Source organism: Molossus molossus, unplaced genomic scaffold (assembly GCF_014108415.1).
Source record: "Molossus molossus isolate mMolMol1 unplaced genomic scaffold, mMolMol1.p scaffold_m16_p_5, whole genome shotgun sequence".
NCBI classification, from domain to species: domain Eukaryota; kingdom Metazoa; phylum Chordata; class Mammalia; order Chiroptera; family Molossidae; genus Molossus; species Molossus molossus.
The window spans coordinates 114,511,936-114,532,638 of record NW_023425388.1 but is presented as its reverse complement, the minus strand read 5'-3'; the positions used below and the strand labels follow the sequence as shown (position 1 = coordinate 114,532,638).

Genomic DNA, 20,703 nt, shown 5'->3' with positions numbered 1-20,703 from the left:
ACTTCCATATACAGAGTGAAATCTATAAGACTGTAGCTCCCAGATGGTTCAAACCTCGTTGGAGCTCCTTCTTGAGACCAGGGGACCTCTAACCTCTCTCACGAGATCCATCGTGTCTATCCTGGTCGTTTCGCCAACCCTTTCCACTGTTTCCCAAGTGTGCAGGGGAGTGAATCTCTTCCTCTTGTTTCTCCACACACACCCCCATCCTTTGGGCCCCACTTTTCTGAATTCCTTCCAACATCTGCTGGTGACATTACAATCGGCCAAAGCTTCAGGTTGTTTACCCAGCTTCTTCTTTAAACTCACCAAAGGATTCACAAATGTGAAACACTCACAAATCATGAGGCTGTAAGGTTCTTTTATAAGCAACAGTGGCTAAATTGTACACGGGTCAAAACTCGCCGACTGTCCTGTCGCAAAGCCCATTCTAACAATGGGGGAAGGGAGGTCAATGACCCTTGTGAAATGCTGGCTGTGTTTCAGGCTCCTTGTGTGGTGTAAGCTTCTCTAAACGTGCCGTCTCATTTAATTTTCACAACTTCCTAAGTGGGTAATATTATTATCTATCTGTAAATTGAGAATTTGAGTTCCACAATCACACACAGGTCACAGCTCGTAAGTGGCAGAGCTGAGATTCAAACCCAGCGTGTCTGATCCCAGCGCTCTGGTATTTTGCCGGCTCCATGCTGTGCCCTTAACATTAAAGACAACTGCTCAAAGGACGGCATCCCGTGAGTGACCTATGGAGACACACCTGGAATATCAGACTGGGGGCTAGATTATGGATAGTTTTAGACATCAAGAAATTTGAGACTAACTTATAGAAAGTCATAAATGACAAGGAATTTAAGTTATCATTTGGGGAATCACTCTTAACAATTAAAGAAGAATCTGAGACTAGTAGGTAGGATAAATAATGGAGGCTGGATTCTGGACTGGAGACAATTTCTGTAACCTAGAAATACATAACAGGGGGTGATGGGTGATCTGGATAACCAACCTACCCAGGAATTTCAAAATACTCCGAACTGGCAGTGGACACCTGGCCGAAAACCCAGTATTCTCTGTGGGTGTGCAGTATTTCACCTGGTCTGACTAATGAAAACTCAGTGCATTTGGAATGGAACCGACAGATACTTCGACGTGCACAGGATGAGTTATTATGCAAACTTAATTTATGTAAATGAATCCCGATAAGGAAGAAAGTCTGGATTATAAAAGGAAGGCAAGCATCATTTAGTTAGTCTCCCCAGGCTCGGGGTTTAATAATGAAGGCCCTCTTGCCACTGACCTTTCTGGTTTTTCTTAGTTCTCCAGGTTGGACAAAAGATAGGCACTACTATATAGGAATTAAAGAAACTACTTGGAACTATGCTCCTACTGGTAAAAATGTGCTGAATGGGAAGCCTATTTCAGAAGATGAGTAAGTAATGCCTTCGCACAGAAAAAGTTACTATCAGAAGCAAAAGATGGTAGCTGTTACTGAAGGATTTCCCGTGATTGGCCCTTTAAGAGCACATCTGCTATTAGAACTACTTCCTTAGTGTCTTTACTATAAGAATGGCATGGCAGACAGATATTCATATAAATCAGAAATGGCTTCTTTCTGGGATCACCGCCACTCTTATCCTCATGCTACATGATTCAGGAACCATGTCTCATTGTGTGTTTGTCAGCTCTTTCGTTCAAGTAACGCTCGACATGCAAAGCAACACTTACTTTCTGATGCTGAGTGTGTGCCAGAGATTGTAAAATCGCAGCTGTCTTCTTGACTTCTCTCTTCAGATCATAGAAAGGGGCGCGTCTAGAGGTTATGTGTGGAGCTCTGATTTATTGTTTGTTGGCCAAAATGCCCCCAGTTCTACTAACAAACCCACAAATGTATTTAAATGTATCACTGATCCCAAGTCATAGGAATTCATCGAATGCTTGAGAGCTAAAGTAACCTCCAGATTCGGTGAGAAGCCCTTTTGTAGTTCAGAACAAAGACTGTGGTCAGTCTTTTAAACCCAAGCGCCACGTGCTACTTGCTTCCTTTGCACGAGGTCTCTTCGCCAGACACTCCAACATCCTCCTTGGCTGCAGCACCTCTTCTGATTACCTTCCCATTTTCTCCGGGGTCTGTTTTCTCTACCAAAATTAGGCTGTAAAGCCGTTTCTGGTTTGAGTTGATTCAACTTTTTTTTCTTTCTAGTCCACATGTGTTCACCTTCTCTTTTTCTGTGTGTTTCTTTTTTTACAGAGAGTCCCGGATATATCTACAGCGTGGCCCAGATAGAATTGGACGAGTTTATAAAAAGGCTTTGTATTTCCAGTATACTGATGATACATTTAAAAAGATCATTAGGAAACCATCTTGGTTGGGATTTTTAGGTCCTATAATTAAAGCAGAGACTGGAGACTTGATTTATGTCCATGTAAAAAATTTTGCTTCAAGAATGTATAGTTTCCATCCTCACGGGCTCACGTACTCTAAAGAAAATGAAGGTGAGTGGATTCTCTGTCCTTATATTCCTGAGCTTTTGCTTATAGAGAGTATAGGTCCACTACGTCAGGAAAAACAAGGATCATTAACTGGGTATCATTATGAACAAGGAGTATTTGGGGATATTTGCAGACTCTTACTTCTGATGCCTTTCATGTTTATATCCAAGACAGTTCTTTTAAAACTTTTCACTTAAATCATATTCTTTATTTGTTGTTATGTGCGTTTAAATTTTTTTTTAGATGTATTGAGGTGACATTGGTTAATAAAATTATATAGGGTTCAGATGTACAATTCTATGACACATCACCTGTGCATTGTATTGTGTGTTCACCACCCCAAGTCAAGTTTCCTTCCTCATTTAACTCTTGAATGAGTGACCACCCTTGTGCAGTTCCTGGGGAAGAAAACACATTTTTCACTCACCGACAGGAAGCTTTTTTGTAGGAGACAATCAATTAGGGCTTTGTGTTCAACATGGAGAGTCCCCAAAGACGAGAAAGGATGAGAGAGGCCTGCTTCAAAGAGCTCTGATTGAAGACATCTCGTGCGTAGCTATCGGGGTTCTAGCCTCGGGAGGCCGAGATATGAAGTGAAATTTTAGGAGAAGGAAGAAAGGAGAGCAAGGTCCTAAATTCAGAGCTGAGGTGACAACTCAGGGTAAGCTCTTCAGAGGACCACTTTTGGACCCCAGTGGGCTCCGTGGCAGCCACATGGACGCCTCCTGATGCCATGGGTCCCGGTCTTATTTGTGGTGAAGAAAATGTGGAGGGCCAGCCGGGAGCTCAGATCTCTGTATCCAGTATCTAGGGACACAGTACGTGCACATTAAATATGTGTGGAATCCATCCATGAAGGTGGATAATCTGTTGGTATACGGTCTGCCTCATTACAATTTGGTCTGGAAGGTGGCCAAGCTGGGCATTTAGAGAAAGCCAACTAACGGGGCCCGAGGGAGACAGGAGTCAGGAGAGAGGAGGAGAGAGGTGCACACTTCACTCTGAAAATACAAACTGATATGTATCTGTGGCTGGTGGAGAGCGCGGGCGGCACATTCAGCACAGTGTTGCCCCGTGGACACTGTGACCACAGCGCAGGTGGTGTCCCCTAGGGGCTCTCTACCCTGACAATACCACGGGCCCGCAGAAGGAAGATGACCGCCTGGAGCCAGGGAGCCGCTACACTTACAAGTGGTTTGTACATGGAAGGCAGGGGCCGGGCCCCAGTGACAGCAACTGTGTGACGCGGATGTACCACTCCCACGTGGACACTCCCAGAGACGTGGCCTCAGGACTGATCGGACCAATTCTGACGTGTAAAAGAGGTAACAGACTTTTAAACTTTTGCTGCAGCAATCGCGTCAGCCAGAATATGTGGGGTCTCCCTCGCTGTCCTTCTGGACTTAGGCTATCAGATTAGTTCTGTTTTCCTGCCTTATCTTGAGTCTCTAGTGAAAAAAAAAAAAAAATCTAGTTGCCATCCTGGACTCTGCACACTAGATGGCGATCGTGAGTACGCCCGAGTTCAAGTCCAATAATGCAGGTTGATCAGCAGATGGTAGTCAAACCCAGTCCACTTCACTAGCTCTCCTCACACAAAGTGCTGCAGCCACCTTGCTCCTGCAGTGTTGAGTCGGCAGGGTGGGGGGAAATGGGGTGCTGAGAGGCGGTCCGCCTGTTCCTTGCATGCCCGGTTCCTTAGGGTTCTGACTGCGGAGGTGCAAGATTTTACTTTTATATTTTAAATGGAATCCATTCAACTTGTTTTATAGCAGAGGTCATTCCTGCAAGGAGTAAGTTTTGCTGGTTTTGTTGTTTCAGGCACACTGGTGGGAGACACCGAAAAAAATATCGACAAGTTCTATGTTCTGATGTTCTCTCATACTGATGAAAACAAAAGCTGGTATATCGATGACAATATTAACATGTACACGGAACCTGGCCGAGTTAATGCCAGTGACCAGAGCTTCAAGGAAAGCAATATTCTGGGCTGTAAGATTTAAGCATCTTTCTCATTTATAATATCAGATGCGTCTCCCTTCGGTGATTCTATTTAGCGCTTTTTCTTTGTTGAGTCTGTTTGCTTTCATGTGTGTTTCAGTTTTCACTCAGGGTGTGCTGCTTGACCTACAAGCCATCTGGTAAACCTCACTGCTTTCCGAAGTGTCCTAGCAAGTAGAGTTAGGTAGATGTGTTTGTTTTCTAAAGTCTGGTATTGAACAAACGTTGACGGTAAAAAACACATAGAAAAGGTGTCATTTTAAGGCAATAAAATATTGCGGAAGAGCCAAGACATCGCTGAGCGGGTATTTTATGAAAACGTGTTTCTACATAGACCTTTTCAGAAGAGATGCCCCTTTACCTCAGTCGCCTTTATCCTTGATCTCTTTCTTGGACGCAGCTGCATTCTGTTCTTCCCCCTTTCCCTGGCCCCTGCCTTTCGGCCCTTCTTCTCCCCTCGCCTCTAAATCGTGGTGCTACTGACACTGCCAATCGTACCCCATGTTTATGACCTCCCTTTTCCCGAACCGCCGTCAGTTCTGGTCGTAGACTGTGCTGTGCAGTGTTGGCACTGCTGGGTTTATGCAATGACGAAATGCATGGGATGCACCCCGTGAGGCCCTTGTCCATCGTGCTTACAGGCGAATTTACATTTGTTTTCAGCAATTAACGGATTCATGTATGGAAACCTACCCCGTCTCACCATGTGTGCCGAGGACAGGGTCAAGTGGCATTTTATTGGCATGGGTAACCTTTATGACATACACCCCATCTATCTCCACGGACAAACTCTGATCTCTCGGAATCACAGGAAGGACACCATTACTGTCTTCCCGGCCTCGTTAGAAGATGCCTTCATGGTGGCCAAGGGCCCTGGAGAATGGATGCTGGGATGTTCAATATACGGTAGGGGTTTATTACTTTTACCTACTACAGGGTCAGAGAACTTCCAAGGTTGCAACCCACTACAAATGCCTCATCCTCCAAATGGAGAAACTGACCCCTAGGGAAGTAATAGGGTTGGCTTGTAGAAAGTCAGGGACAAGGCCAGGCCTAGAACCCAGGTCTCTGCCCCTTTTACCTCCATGATAACAAACTCTTCTTGGTATATATGGGTTTTTGTTGTCGTTGATTTACAAAAAAAAAAAAAAGAAGAAGAAGAAGAAGAAAACTTTTATGTTCATTAGCCTGTGAGCCTTACAAAAAAACAAAACAAAAACAAACCCTGAATGTTGGACAGAGCAGGTTTATTTCTTTTTTAATTGAGAAGACAAGTTCCAAGAGGTTAAGACACTGGTCCAAAACCCTGTAAGAGGTAGAGAAAGGAATTATGTAGGAAAAAATACCCTTAAACAGGTTGGGATTAGGGACACCAACTACCCTCACAGTCAGAAATCTGCATATAACTTTTGACTCCCCCAAAACTCAACCACTATGACCCCACTCTTTTTTTTATTAATTTATTTTTGTTACAGATGTTTCTCCTCTTTTCCCCACTGATTCCCCCCTCCCCTCCCTTCCCGCCCTGTCTCCAGCTTTGTTGTCCATGTCCATTGTTCATGCACACATGCATGTAAGTTCTGTGGTTTATCTCTCCCCACCACCCCCTCTTCTGGGGATTGTCAGTCTGCACCCCACTCCCACGTCTCTGGGACTACCCCATTCCTCAGACTGTTATGTTCATTATATTCCACAAGTAAGTGAGATCATATGATACTTGTCTTCCTCTGTTTGGCTTGTTTCGCTTAGGATAATACTTTCCAGGTCCCTCCATGTAGTCTCAAAGGATAAGAGATCTTTCTTTCTTACAGCTGCATAGTACTATGACCCCACTCTTGAAGCTTTACTGATAACATAGTCAGTTAGCAAATATTTTGTATATTTTATGTATTATTTACTGTATTCTTACAATAAAGTAAGCTAAAGAAAAGAAAATGTTACTAAGACAATCATAAGAAGCCCAACCGGTGTGGCTCAGTAGTTGAGCATTAACCCTGCACCAAGAGGTCACCAGTTCAATACCCAGTCAGGACACATGCCCAGGTTGTGGGCCTGATCCCCAGTGGGGGGCATGCAGGAGACAGCCAATCGATATTCTTTCTCATCAAAGTTTCTATCTCTTTCTTCCTTTCCCTTCCTCTCTCTCTAAAATCAACAAAGAAAAGTAAATTTTAAAAAAATCATAAGAGAAAATAATTTACACTCCTGTACTGTATTTATTAATACCATAAGTTTATGTAGTCTGTTTACAAAATAAAAAAATCTGTATATATTTTGACCCACACAATTCAAACCCGAGTTATTCAAGGATCAATTGTGATTGTAATCCATTAGAAAACCTCCTTACTCTAGAGCGTTTCCCTCCTCAATCACGCTGTCCAGTGAGTAAGAGGCTGGCCAGTTATGAAGTTATTGATCTGCTCTATTCTTAAACATGGCCAAACTCTACCTACAATTATGTAAATGTTTGTTTCCCTTTTCAATCAGAAAATATGATTGTTACTAGAACTGAAGAATTTAATTTGTCTTTCTTTGTACAAAAATGGGGTTTATGTCTCTGATCAAAACCTTCGTTTTTTTCTAAGTCCCATGCTTTGGTTGCATCATGCTTTGATTCATTATTTAAACAACTAAGCAGCAGGTGTTTATTAGGATTTCCTGAGTGCTGTGTCCCCCCCAGGACCATGGGAAAAGGAGAACCACACACAGCGATTGTAATTCAAGGGCTGAATCTAATGATATTAGAAAGGACTGTCATTTTACCACTCAGACAGGAATCACTGTAAATCATTGGGTGTGAATACTTGCACACCTATTTCCTATGCATTTTCACACAATATGTATGAACACGTAGAACTAAAAATATATAACTATGTTTTGTGGTTGTTTTGCATAATGAGATCACACTGCCAATAACATTCTGCTCCTTGCTTTCTGCACTCATCAATATGTCTTGAAATCTTTTCCATGACACTTCCCATCTATTTTACTTATTCTTTTAAAGTGTTATGTAGTTTTCCGTATTCGGGACGTATCTTAATTTATCTAACAATTTGCCCACTGATAGACATTTAATTGCGTCCACTTTTTCTTGTTTATTAACAATGTTGAAGTTAATACCTTTTTTATTTGTGTCTTTGGGTGCATGTGCTCTTGGGTAACTACCAGGAACTCAAATTATATAATGAAAGGGTTTTTAATGTTAACAAATGTTGCCGGATTGCCTTCCAAAAGTCTGTACTAATGGACATTCCACCAAAGGTGCTCTGAAATTCAAACACAGGGTGGATGCCCTCGTGAAAATGCACCTGCCTGGATGGTCCTCCTGGCTGCCAACAGTTCATCTAATAAACCAACTCCCTCATTAGTGACTAGTGGGAGGAATTGTATGCCCACAAGGAAAATGTTTTTGGCCACACGGACTCCAGATTCTTCTCGGTAGGCAGTTGCCGTCTTTGTCTCTGAGTTGGTCCAATGCTGGTTATTTTCTGACAACATATAGTCCTCTGCTATTTATCTCTGCATCCTGGGTTTGTACTTCTTCCATACATTTCTAGGCTTTTTCACAGATTCCGTAAATAGAATACCTAACATTTCTCAGAAGGGGAAGTTGCAACCGTGTGGGCTGAAGCATGAAGTATGCATGGGCCACGGAAATGTTTTAGTAACATTCTCTCCTTCGGGTTATGTTTTGCAGAGAGCATGCATGCCTTTTTCCACGTAAGGGATTGCGGGAATCCTTCTGCAGAGGTTCCTGGGACCCGTGTCGTACGTTACTATATTGCCGCCGAGAAGACACTGTGGAACTATGCTCCGTCTGGGACAGATTTCTTCACCGAAAAGCCTTTAACGGCCAATGGGAGGTAATGAGTCACTGATTGAAGAGTCTATGGTTAAGTAAAGGTTATTGAAACCTTTCAGAACCCAGCTTTTCCTGAACAGGATTTAGGCATCTTACAATAAAAAGATTCTTGATGAAATAAAGGTAGAAAAATTATTATATCAATAACCGGAAAAAATGGAACCTAAGGATCATTGCACAAGTTTTCCTCTGAACGGCCTTGGCAGCCCCTGTGAAGAGAACACTGCTCATGGGTTTCCTGGCGCTGGGTGTCAATGGGTTGCTTACACCCCTGAGGCATTTCACAGCATAGTGGGTAATGTGATCAATAGCAACTTTACAAAAATTCAGAAACGTTCCTCGTGTGGAATCTAGCTTTCCTGCTAAGATCTGAAAGCAATGATGTCATTTCCTGGGGCATCCTTAAAGTACGTTATGTAAATATTTTTCTCAATAGCATCTAAGACTATATTACCAATTGCTATGTTAACGACCAAAAACTAAGACTGAAATACATTACTGCAGCATCAGTATCTAAAAGTGAATAAGCCCGGCCGGTGTGGCTCAGTGGTTGAGCATCGACCCATGCACCAAGAGGTCGCCAGTTCGATTCCAAATTAGGGCACATGTCCAGGTTGTGGGTCAGACCCCCAGAGCGGGGCATGCAGGAGACGGCCAATCGATGTTCTCTCTCATCAATGTTTCCATCTCTCTCTTCCTCTCTATCTAAAATCAATATAGAAAAAAAATTTTTTTTTAGATTTGTAGATAAACCGCTAGCTAAACAGAGATACTTGTGTGTCACCCATACATAAAAGACTGAAAAAAATGTCCATGGAAAGTATTGGCAATGGTTCTATATAGAAGGTAGAGTTATGAAGATTTTTATTTTCTTTGTTGCCTTATTTCCCACATTTTCTACTTTCATAAATGAATTACACGTGCTTTGAGACAGAGGTATGCAGATTCTTGCTTCCCTCTCACACGATCGCTGTAACCTTAAAGGTTCTTAGTGTGCCTCCTTTCTCTGCAGTGAATCCCAGCCGTATTTTGAACAAGGTCCAACCAGAATTGGAGGAACTTACCAGAAACTAGTTTACCGTGAATACACAGATGCTTCTTTCCAAACACAGAAGGCAAGAGAAAAGCACCTTGGAATCCTTGGTAAAATCCTATTCATGACCCGTGAGGTTATAAGTATGTGACTTTTAGATGAATTCTGTGCAATCAAACAGTATTCGCCAACTTGGTTTTATTGATTTTAGCCATCAGCTTAAAACCTTATGAAAACAATATATTTCAATTCCCCCAACTTTAAGCTACATTCTTTTGTCCCTATAAATCCAGTAAGATTACTATATTCACCCACAGTGACTTTGTAGTACCTCGAAACATCTAGACCAGTGGTTCCCAACCTTCCTGATGCTGCGACCCTTTAATACAGTTCCTCGTGTTGTAGTGACCCCCAACCATAAGATTATTTTCGTTGCTACTTCATAACTGTAATTTTGCTACTGTTATGAATCACCATCGGAAATATGTGTTTTCCGATGGTCTTAGGCAACCCTTGCGAAAGGGTCGTTCGACCCCCAAAGGGCTCGCGACCCACAGGTTGAGAACCGCTGATATAGACTTTTGCAGTTTCTGGTTCGTGGCATCATCCTTTAACTTGTTCTTAGCCCCTTACCCAAGTAACACAACCTGGCAAGTACACGTTTGAGAACAAGAACAATGACTGACTGTTGGTTCCAGGCCCGGTCATCAAGGCAGAAGTGGGAGATACCATCCAGGTCACTTTCTGTAACAAAGGTCCCGTGCCGCTCAGCATCCAGCCTCACGGACTACGTTACAGCAAAGACAACGAGGGCTCGTACTACAGAACACCCGGAGGCGGTGAGTGGAACTCGAGGGCGGGCCAAGAAAGCCACACAGGAATGTAATGTCAACAAGAAACTAAACTTCCCCCTGGCGTCAGTGTGCGACTCGCTTTTCACTCCCCGGCCGCTCTGTGTAGTTACTGGGGCAAAGTGATTCCCTTGGCCCCTGGCAGCGGTCACCCAAGGTGCCGCAAGGTGGGCAATCAGTTCTCGCTCTCGGAGACCCCAGTCTCCTCTGGAGGACTTTGGGTCATAGACACGGCCTTACGAGTGGCTATTCCGTTCTAGGCGCCCCTCCAGCCTCCTCGCATGTAAATCCTGGCACGACATTGGTCTATACGTGGCAAGTGCCGAGAGATGTGGGTCCCACCGCCACGGATCCCGCCTGCCTGACCTGGTCATACTACTCCTCGGTGAATGGGTCGAAAGACTCCTTCAGCGGCCTTGTGGGGCCCCTCTTGGTGTGCAGAAAGGGGAGTCTCGGACAGGACGGCCAACAGGTGAGCCATGGCCTGTGTCCAGGTCTGCTCCGTGAGAGTTAGCCTGAGACAGAGCTGCGGAGAAAGGGCAACATCACTTCTGCGTGCTGATGTCTCCCAAGTCCATTCTCCCCTCAACTCTGGGCCTGTATCTTCCTCTACCCAATGAACAGCCCCCCGTCAGGTTCCACAAACACCTCTAATTCCAACGAAGTATTTTAACTCTTCAGCTCCCTCTGGGTGGCTCCTTCCTGCCCCTCTCCCTTCTGAGCCACCCTCTTTTCCTCTATTCTGTAGCATCGGTCACCAAATCTACAATACACTGCCTTATTGTAGGCACCACTGTCTCTCTCTGAATCCCTTCAGCCTCCGAACTCCTGTCCCGACTCCCATCCTCCTTCAGCAGAACTCCACACCCCTTCCTTTCAAATCTAGCGACAGCACACGCCACAGTGGAAACCACGTCACCATTTGTTGACTCAGAGGTCAACACAGCAGACCCTACGGATCCCTCCCCACGGTCTCAAACACACCGTCCCGGCCTTACTGCGCAATTGGCTTGTTAGTCCCTGAGCGAGGAAGGCTAACTCACATTTCTTCGCTTTGCCTTTCTTCTCTCTGTCTGGAACAGTCTTTCCTCACTGCTTTGCCTGCTAAAAGGGAAGACAGTTTTAAAACCCATCCTGAGGGTTCCTTGCTGCCCTCCGACAACATTCCCTAACAAAGTTAGCGGAACTTCCTGCAGATGACCATAGTCCCTTGTCTGCGTGTTTATTAAAGCACTTATCCATGCATTTATTTTTACTGACCTTTATCTCCCACTGGACTGTAAGCTCCTTGAAACCATAGAGTCTTTATTTATTTATTGTATCAACCACAGTCCCTCTGTGGCATATAGTAGGTGCTCATTAAATGCTTGATGAACGACTTTCCTTCCTCCTTCACTCACAAGCGAACTAACATCCAAGTTCTTTTCTGCATTAATAATTCATGTGTAATATGACCTTATAAATTCCCCGATATAATTATATGTAGAATTGAATGTATATTTTATATTTAAATGTGATTATACATTCACATTTATTTATATAAAGTCACACAGAAGTCTCATAATTTTTACATACATACAATGTTTATATCTTATCTCAAAAGAGAAATATTTATACATATTTCATTTCTTCATAAACTCTAAAAATGCAGACTTTCTAGAATTCAAAACATTTTATTTAACTTATTTTCTACAAAGCAGCCTACGAAAAGCCACTATCTATGATTACCTGATCATATGGTTTAGTTTTATGAAATTTCAGATGTAGTGATCCCCAGAGTAAGAGCTTTATATGAAAACAGCTATATTATTCCCAATTTCTTAGTTCTGTGATAAATCCATTCACTGAGATTCATGCCCTTATCTAAAATGTCTTAAGTGGGGAAGTCAACTGATCAAAATGTCTAGGAGTATACAAATCTCCTTGTAGAGAAAATATTATATGCAGAACAACCATTTGACTAGACTCTGAATATGGACCATCTATATTTCACGTATATTCTTTTTTCTATTCTCATTCACAGAAGGGAATAGACAAAGAGTTTTACCTACTTGTCACAGTATTTGATGAAAATAAAAGTTATCTCCTGGATGAAAATATTAGAACATTTACCACAGAACCTAAAAATGTGGACAAAGAGGATCAAGATTTCCGAAACTCTAACTTGATGTCCTGTAAGAAACCATTTAATTTACACAATAAATGTATTAAGCAGTTGTTTAATTTCATTATGGCTAAAGAATAACAGGCTATTTAAAAGAAATGTACATTTCACCCCACGATGGTTGGCAAATATATTTCATGTTACCTTTAAATATAATTTCCCAATAAAAATATTGTCTACCAAGAGGGTTATGTAAAATTCAATTTACCAAATATTTCCCAATGCCTTTTGGGTGTAATATATTTTCTAGCTATTACTACATGTAAGACACAAAGGTCACGTATTTCTCTACTGACCAACGAGTGGAGTGGGTGGTGGGTTTTGTTGAGTTGGTGGTTTCTGAAGAGCGTGAGATGTGGTGGGAAAGGGTTAGTCTGGAGACTCTGGTCTCAACAGTTCCCTTCATTAGCTTAATGACACTGGACAAGGAACTCCTCCGGCCTTAGTTTTCTGAAATCCGAAAGGAAAGGATTGACTGGGATCATCTTGAGATTCTTCCGCGAATGAACTGCTTTATGGTTAGTTCTTTGTTGAGTTTCACGAGACGTCAGTGAATCCAATTCTCTTGTCTTTGTTTCCAATGTCTTGCAGCCATGAACGGATACATGTACGGGAATCTGCCAGGACTGGAGATGTGCTTAGGCGACAACGTTTCATGGCACGTTCTTAGTGTGGGGTTACAGGTTGACTTACATGGACTGTATTTTGCAGGAAATACCTTCACTTCCACAGGAGAAAGACAGGACACAGTAGCTCTGTTCCCCCACACTTCCCAGACACTTTTAATGACACCTGATGCCACAGGTAGGTGGTGAATCTTCTCCTTCGGCCAGAAACGTGTTAAAAGTACGAAAAATAGCGTCATTAGATGCATTGACTATTCTGTTTGTACAAAGAAAAGGAAGAACTTACACAAATCGTGTTTGGAAAATTGTTGCCCTTTTCTGTTTAAGTTATAGAGGCATTGGTATATAATGTTCCTGTACACAAACATCTTCTTAGCCTCTCCCAGTGTTTCCTCCCTGAGCTTCAGGCTTTAAACCAACCCCCCTCCCTCAAAAGCAATGAAGATGTTTTGAAGCATTTGACCTTGTTTTCTTTCAACTATCTGCTGCACTTCGAACTTTCCTGTCCATCCGCTTCCCAGGCCTTCTTTCTGCTTCTACCTGACCCGCTTCCCTCTGCCTCCTGCTCCCTACCTCTCTCCTTGCTGGCTTTGTTCTCAAGGGAGAGGTTTTGACGTCAATGAGGTTGACAGTGGCTGGCAAATATTTTTTAAAAAGACAGCCCACCTCAGAGAATCGTTGTGGGGATCAGAGGAGTCAAGCCTCCACTCTAAACCTAACACCCTCATTTGTAAAGTACGTACTGCAATAATTTACAAAAAGAAAGAGGCAATGATCAGATCCCATGAGATACAAGTAATAAAGATGTAGTCACTTACCTAGACTATGTTGGATTTTAAAGACAATGTCAGTGTCTCCTTTTATCCTGCAGATCCAACTTTACATAACAAAAACAGAATCATCTGTCTTGGTCAAAAGTTACTGGCACCAAACAAATCTGTCTACACAATGAACTTAACTCTTTGTGATACCACAGATTCACCTGACTACATTTTCTACATTCCAAATTTTTATTTATGTATTTTTATGTTTTTAATTAATTTATTTTTGTTCCAGATGTTTCTCCTTTTCCCCCCACTGATTCCTCCCCTCCCCTCCCTCCCTGCTCCGTCCCTAGCTTTGTTGTCCTGTCCATTGTTCATGCACACATGCATATAAGTTCTGTGGTTTATCTCTTCCCCACCACCCCCTCTTCTGGGGATTGTCAGTCTGTACCCCACTTCCACGTCTCTGGGACTACCCCATTCTTCAGACTGTTATGTTCATTGTATTCCACAAATAAGTGAGATCATATGATACATGTCTTTCTCTGTTTGGCTTGTTTTGCTTAGGATAATACTTTCCAGGTCCCTCCATGTCGTCTCAAAGGATAAGAGATCTTTCTTTCTTACAGCTGCATAGTACTCCATTGTGTATATGTACCAAGCTGTTTTATTCATTTGTCTACTGATGGACATTTGGGTTGTTTCCAGATATTAGCTATTGTAAATAGTGCTGCTACGAACATAGGGGTATATATATTCTTTCCAATTGGTGTTTCAGGCTTCTTAGGGTATATTCCTAGAAGTGGGATCACTGGGTCAAATGACAATTCAATTTTTAACTTTTTGAGGTAACACCAAATTGTTTTCCATAATGGCTGCACCAGTCTGCATTCTTACCAGCAGTGTACTAGAGTCCCCTTTTCTCCACACCCTCGCCAACACTTGTTGTTTGATGATTTGTTGATGGCAGTCATTCTGACAGGTGTGAGGTGATACCTCATTGTTGTTTTAATTTGCTTCTCTCTGATGATTAGTGATGTTGAGCATTTCTTCATATGTCTCTTAGTCATTTGTATGTCCTGTTTGGAGGGGTGTCTATTTAGTTCCTCTGCCCAATTTTTAATTGGGTTCTTTGTCTTCCTTTTGTTGAGTTGTAGGAGCACTCTCTATATATTGGAAATTAACCCCTTATCTGATGTATCATTGGCAATGATGGTCTCCCATAGGATGGGTTGCCTTTCCATTTTAGTGGTTGTTTCTTTTGCTGTCCAGAAGCTTTTGAGTTTGATGTAGTCCCATGTGTTTATTTTCTCCTTTGTTTCTGTTGCCTTAGGTGATGTATCAGTGAAAATTCTGCTGTGTATGATGTCTGAAATTTTGTTGCCTACATTTTCTTCTAGGGTTTGTATGGATTCATGAGTCACATTTAAGTCTTTTATCCATTTTGAGTTTATTCTTGTGTATGGTGTAAGTTGATGGTCTAGTTTCAATTTTTTGCATGTAGCTGTCCAATTTTCCCAACACCATTTATTAAAGAGGCTGTCTTTACTCCACTGTATGCTCTTGCCTCCTTTGTCAAATATTAATTGAGCATAATGTCCTGGGTCTATTTCAGGATTCTCTGTTCTGTTCCACTGGTCTATATGTCTGTTCGTGTGCCAGATCCAGGCTGTTTTGATTACAGTATCTTTGTAGTATAACCTGAAATCTGGTAATGTGATCCCTCCAACTTTGTCCTTCTTTTTCAAGATTGCTCTGGCTATTCGAGGTCTTTTTTGGTTCCATATGAACTTTTGAAGTATTTGTTCTAGTTCTGTGAAGTACGTCATTGGTATTTTGATGGGGATTGCATTGAATCTATAGATTGCTTTGGGTAATATGGACATTTTAATGATGTTAATTCATCCAATCCATGAACAAGTTATGTGCTTCCACTTTTATATTTTCCTCTATTTCTTTTTTCAGTGACCTGTAGTTTTCTGCAAATAGGTCCTTTATTTCGTTGGTTAAGTTTACTCCTAAGTATCTTAATTTTTTTTGCCCCAATGGTAAATGGGATTGTTTTTGCATTTTCTCTTTCTGTGATTTCATCATTGGTGTATAAGAATGCCATCGATTTCTTGACATTAATTTTGTATCCTGCTACTTTGCCAAATTCATTTATTAAGTCTAGTAAATTTTTGATGGAGTCTTTGGAGTTTTCTACGTATAGTATCATGTCACCTGCGAATAATGACACTTTCACTTCCTCTTTTCCAATTTGGATCCCTTTTATTTTTTCTTCCTGTCTGATTGCTGTGGCAAAGACTTCCAGTACTATATTAAATAAGAGTGGCAAAAGTGAGCATCCCTGTCTTGTTCTTGTTCTTAAGGGAAATGCTTTTAATTTTTGCCCATTGAGTATGATGTTGGCTGTAGGTCTTTCATATATGGCCTTTATTATGTTAAGATATGATCCCTCTATTTCCAGATTGCTGAGCATTTTTATCAGAAATGGGTGCTGGATTTTGTTGAATGCTTTTTCAGTGTCTATGATTATATTATTTTTATTATATTATTTTTACCTTTCATTTTGTTTATGTGGTGTATCATATCTAATGATTTGCAAATATTGTACCAGCCTTGCATCCCTGGGATGAATCCCACTTGGTCATGGTGAATAATTTTTTTGATGTATTGCTGAATTCGATTTGGTAGTATTTTGTTCAGGATTTTGGCATCTGTATTCATCAGGGATATTGGCCTGTAGTTTTGTTTTTTCATAGTGTCTTTTTCTGGTTTTGGAATTAGAATTATTCTGGCCTTGTAAAACAAGTTTGGAAATCTTCCTTCTTCTTGAATTTTTTGAAATAGTTTGAGGAGAATGGGTGTTAGTTCTTCTTTGAATGTTTGGTAAAATTCCCCCGTGAAGCCGTCTGGGTCTGGGCTTTTGTTTGCTGGGAGAGTTTTCATTACATCTTCAATTTCTTTAGTTGTTATTGGTCTGTTCAAATTTTCTATTTCTTCCCAGTCCAGTTTTGGGAGACTATGTGTTTCTAGAAATTTATCCATTTGGCTTAGATTATCAAATTTGTTGCCATATACTTGTTCATAGTAGTTGTTAACGATCTTTTGTATTTCTGTGGTGTCAGTTGTTACTTTTCCTCTTTCATTTCTGATTTTGTGTATTTGGGTTCTCTCTCTTTGTTTCATGGTGAATCTAGCTAAGGGTTCATCAATCTTGTTTATTTTTTGCAAAACCTGCTCTTTGTTTCATTGATATTTTGAATCATTTTTGTTTTTGTTTTTGGTTTCTATGTCATTTGTTTCTGCTCTGATCTTTACTATTTCCTTCCTTCTACTTGCTCTGGGGTTTTCTTTTTGTTTGTTTTCTAGTTCTTTAAGTTGTGAGGTTAGATAGTCTATTAGAGATTTTTCTTGCTTCTTGAGGTAGGCCTGTAGTGCTATGCACTTCCCTCTCAGAACTGCTTTCGTTGCATCCCATAGATTTTGTGTTGTTGTGTGTTCATTTTCATTGGTTTCCAGGAAGTTTTTAATTTCTTCCTTGATCTCCATGGTAACCCATTCATTGTTCAATAACATCCTATTTAGCCTCCATGTTTTCAAATATCTTTACATGTTCTTGCTGCAATTGATTTCTAGTTTCATTCCATTGTGATCTGAGAAGATGCTTGATATGATTTCAGTCTTCTTGAACTTGTAGAGACTTAGTTTGTGCCCTAACATGTGGTCTATCTTTGAGAATGTCCCATGTGCACTTGAGATGGATGTGAATTCTGCAGTTTTGGGGTGTAGTTCTCTGTAGATATCTATTAAATCCATTTGATCTAGCGCTTCATTTAGAGTCTGTGTTTACTTGTTAATTTTTTGTCTAGAGGATCTATCTAGTGATGTCAGTGGGATGTTGAAGTCCCCTGCTATGATTGTATTGCTGTCGATTTCTCCTTTGAAGTCCTTCAGAAGATTTTTAATATATGTTGGTGCTCCTATATTGGGTGCATATATGTTTACCAAGGTTATATCTTCCTGTTGGATAGATCTTTTCAATATTATGTAGTGGCCTTCTTTGTCCCTAGTTATGACCTTCATTTTGAAATCTATTTTATCAGATATGAGTATTGCTACCCCAGCTTTTTTTTGCTTTCTGTTTGTTTGGAAAATTTTTTTCCATCCCTTCACTTTCAACCTATGTGATTCTTTTGTTGTGAGGTGGGTCTCTTGTAAAGAACATATATGTGAGTCATGCTTTCTTATCCAGTCAGCTACTCTGTGTCTCTTTATCGGAGGATTCAATCGATTTACATTTAAGGTGATTATTGATATGTACTTATTTATTGCCATTTTTGTTTAGTGTGGTTATATTTTTCTTTCTATTTATTCTATTAATTACAGCAGTCCTTTTAACATATCTTGCAGTGCTGGTTTGGTGCTAATGTATTCCCTTAGCCTTTTTTTTGTGTGTCTGGAAAGCTCTTTATTTGACCTTCTATTTTGAATGATAGCCTGGCTGGATAGAGTAGTCTTGGATTCAGATCCTTGTTTTTCATGACCTTGATTACTTCATGCCACTCCCTTCTGGCTTGTAGTGTTTCTGTTGAGAAGTCAGCTGACAGCCTTATGCGGTTTCCTTTGTAGGTAACCTGTTGCTTATCTCTTGCTGCCTTTAGGATTCTCTTTTTGTCTTTAATTTTTGGCTTTTTAATTACTATGTGTCTTGGTGTGGGCCTGTTTGGATTCTTCTTACTTCGGGCTCTCTGTGCTTCTTGAACTTGAATGCCTTCTTCCTTCACCAAGTTAGAAAAGTTTTCTGTCACTATTTCTTCAAATGTATTCTCTAACCCTTGCCCATTTTCTTCCTCTTCATAGACTCCTATAATGCAAATGTTATTACATTTCCAGTTGTCCCACAGTTTTCTTAAGCTGTCTTCCTGTTTATTATTTATTATTATTATTTTTTTGTTTTCTGATTGGTTGAATTTTTTCTACCTTTTCTTCAAATTCACTGATCCAGTCCTCAGCTTCTTCCACTCTGCTAATTAGTCCTTCCAATGTGTTCTTAATGTCTGCTATGTCATTCTTCATTGCCACTTGGTTGGTTTTCAATGTTTCTATATCTTTACTCATGGTGCTGATGTCCTTACTCATGCCCTAGAGCTTCCTCAAGATCATAGCTCTGAACTCTACCTCTGATAATTTGCTTAGCTGCATTTCATTGATCTCATCTTCAATAAAGTTTTCTTGTTCTTTCATTTGGGATTTGTTTCTTTGTTTCACTGTTTTGGCTATCTCAGTGGGTTTTGGAGCCTGCCAAATTTTCCCTGTGAGTGTTGGTGTTCTGATGTTTGTGGCTCCCTCTGCTGGGTTTGGATGAGCCTGGGTGGGCGCACGTTAAACACCACTGTCAAGTCTTACTTTCCTGGGTAGATTTGCAAGCCCAGGAAATGTTCAGTTATTCTCTAGCTTTTTCCTGGTGGCTAGTAGTCTCAGTTACTCAGTGCCTTAGAATGTATCCCTGGTGTTCTGCATAAGAGCATTTTGAGAGGGTGGGATAGATCCTGGTTTTTAATGAGCCTCAATTTGCATTTATTTGCCTCACCTGGGAAAGGCTGAATCTCTGAAGGGGTGGGGGCTGCTGCTTTTCCCCACAGCAAGGGCAATGAGCACTCTGGCCACCATCTTTGTGGTAGCAACTCAGCAAAAACTCTGAGTGCCCTCCAAATCCCGGGTGTCCCCACAGAGTTCCAGCCCAGTCTGCCCTCCCTCTGCCATAGCCCCAGGTGAGTGGCTGTGGCTATTTTAGCACTCTGTCCTGGCTCTCTGTGCTGTGGAGCGGGCTTGGTCTCTATTCCCCAAGGGTGCTGCTCACAGCTAAGACTGCTGCTGTCCTTGGGCTCCCAGCCCGCCACCCTATTGCGCCTCTACAGATCCTACTTGTGTCCCTGGTTATATGGTCCTGTCCTGCTGCTTTTCTGTTGCTTTTTTCTGAGGATTGGTCTTTATTTTAGTTGTAATTCTCGTTTGGTCCTGGGAGATCATCTGTGTAGTTTTCATTCACTCCGCCTCCATTTTCATCCTCTATGCCTATCTTGTGCACAGCTGAATGGCACAGGCCTCTCTGGTGCCCCTGCACCCTGCAGGTCTCGCGGGTAACTGGATTGCACAGTCGCTTTGGGGACCCGGCTCTATGCCTATCTTATGGGCTGCTGGGTCGAACAGGTCTCTCTGGTGCTTCAGCACTGCACAGTCCCCATGGGTAACTGGATGGCACAGTCTGCTGGGTCACACAGGCCTCTCTGGTGCCCCCGCACCCTGCAGGTCCCACAGGCGGGCAGCTGGATTGCACCAGTCCCTCTGGGGCTCTGGCTTCCCACTGCTCCTGTGAGCTGCTGGACTGCACAGGCCTCTGTGCAGCCCCAGGTCCCGCTGCTGGAGGCTGAGGAGTGCTGCTGCCCCATGGGGCTCAGCTCCTGCTCAGCTTTTGCTGTAGATTTTAGGGATGGGTCTCAGCTGCTGGTCTGTGCTCCTGTTGCCTGGGGATGGATGTCTGCTCCCCAGCCTCTGTTCCCAGGGGTATATCTGGACTCTGATCGGGCTGCTACTGTGGGGGATGGTGCTGGGCTCCAGGCTGTCCGTGGCTTCCACAACCGGCACCTTAGGAGCTCCACTACTGTGCACTGGTCTGTGTTGACCCAGAGTGTCCACTGGTGCCAGGGGTGCTGGTGGGGTCAGGTTGCTGGGCCCCAGCCGCTCCCACTGCCTCCTCCCAGGGAAGACCCGGGATCTTCCTAAATGCTGGGACCTCCCTGCAGCACAGGGAGAAGCTCCCTGAAGGGCCGCTCACCGCATAGCCGGCTGCTCCGTCCACAGCACAGGGACCTTCTGCTCCAGGCTCTGCACTGCTCGGGTTTGGTCGTC

At 42.2% G+C, this 20,703-nt stretch overlaps 1 protein-coding gene across 1 annotated transcript in view; it reads left to right on the top strand.

The window, feature by feature from the left end:
- The first annotated feature begins 1,271 nt into the window (after nt 1-1,271).
- The window catches only part of LOC118617726 (ceruloplasmin-like), a 41,706-nt gene continuing 22,274 nt past the window's right edge, over nt 1,272-20,703 (top strand). The window contains exons 1-11 of the mRNA XM_036243703.1: nt 1,272-1,426; nt 2,246-2,490; nt 3,600-3,812; nt 4,309-4,479; nt 5,152-5,394; nt 8,186-8,351; nt 9,363-9,493; nt 10,082-10,222; nt 10,495-10,706; nt 12,258-12,408; nt 12,990-13,202. Of these exons, the coding sequence (XP_036099596.1) occupies nt 1,272-1,426; nt 2,246-2,490; nt 3,600-3,812; nt 4,309-4,479; nt 5,152-5,394; nt 8,186-8,351; nt 9,363-9,493; nt 10,082-10,222; nt 10,495-10,706; nt 12,258-12,408; nt 12,990-13,202 (2,041 nt within the window). The remainder of the gene's footprint in view (nt 1,427-2,245; nt 2,491-3,599; nt 3,813-4,308; nt 4,480-5,151; nt 5,395-8,185; nt 8,352-9,362; nt 9,494-10,081; nt 10,223-10,494; nt 10,707-12,257; nt 12,409-12,989; nt 13,203-20,703) is intronic.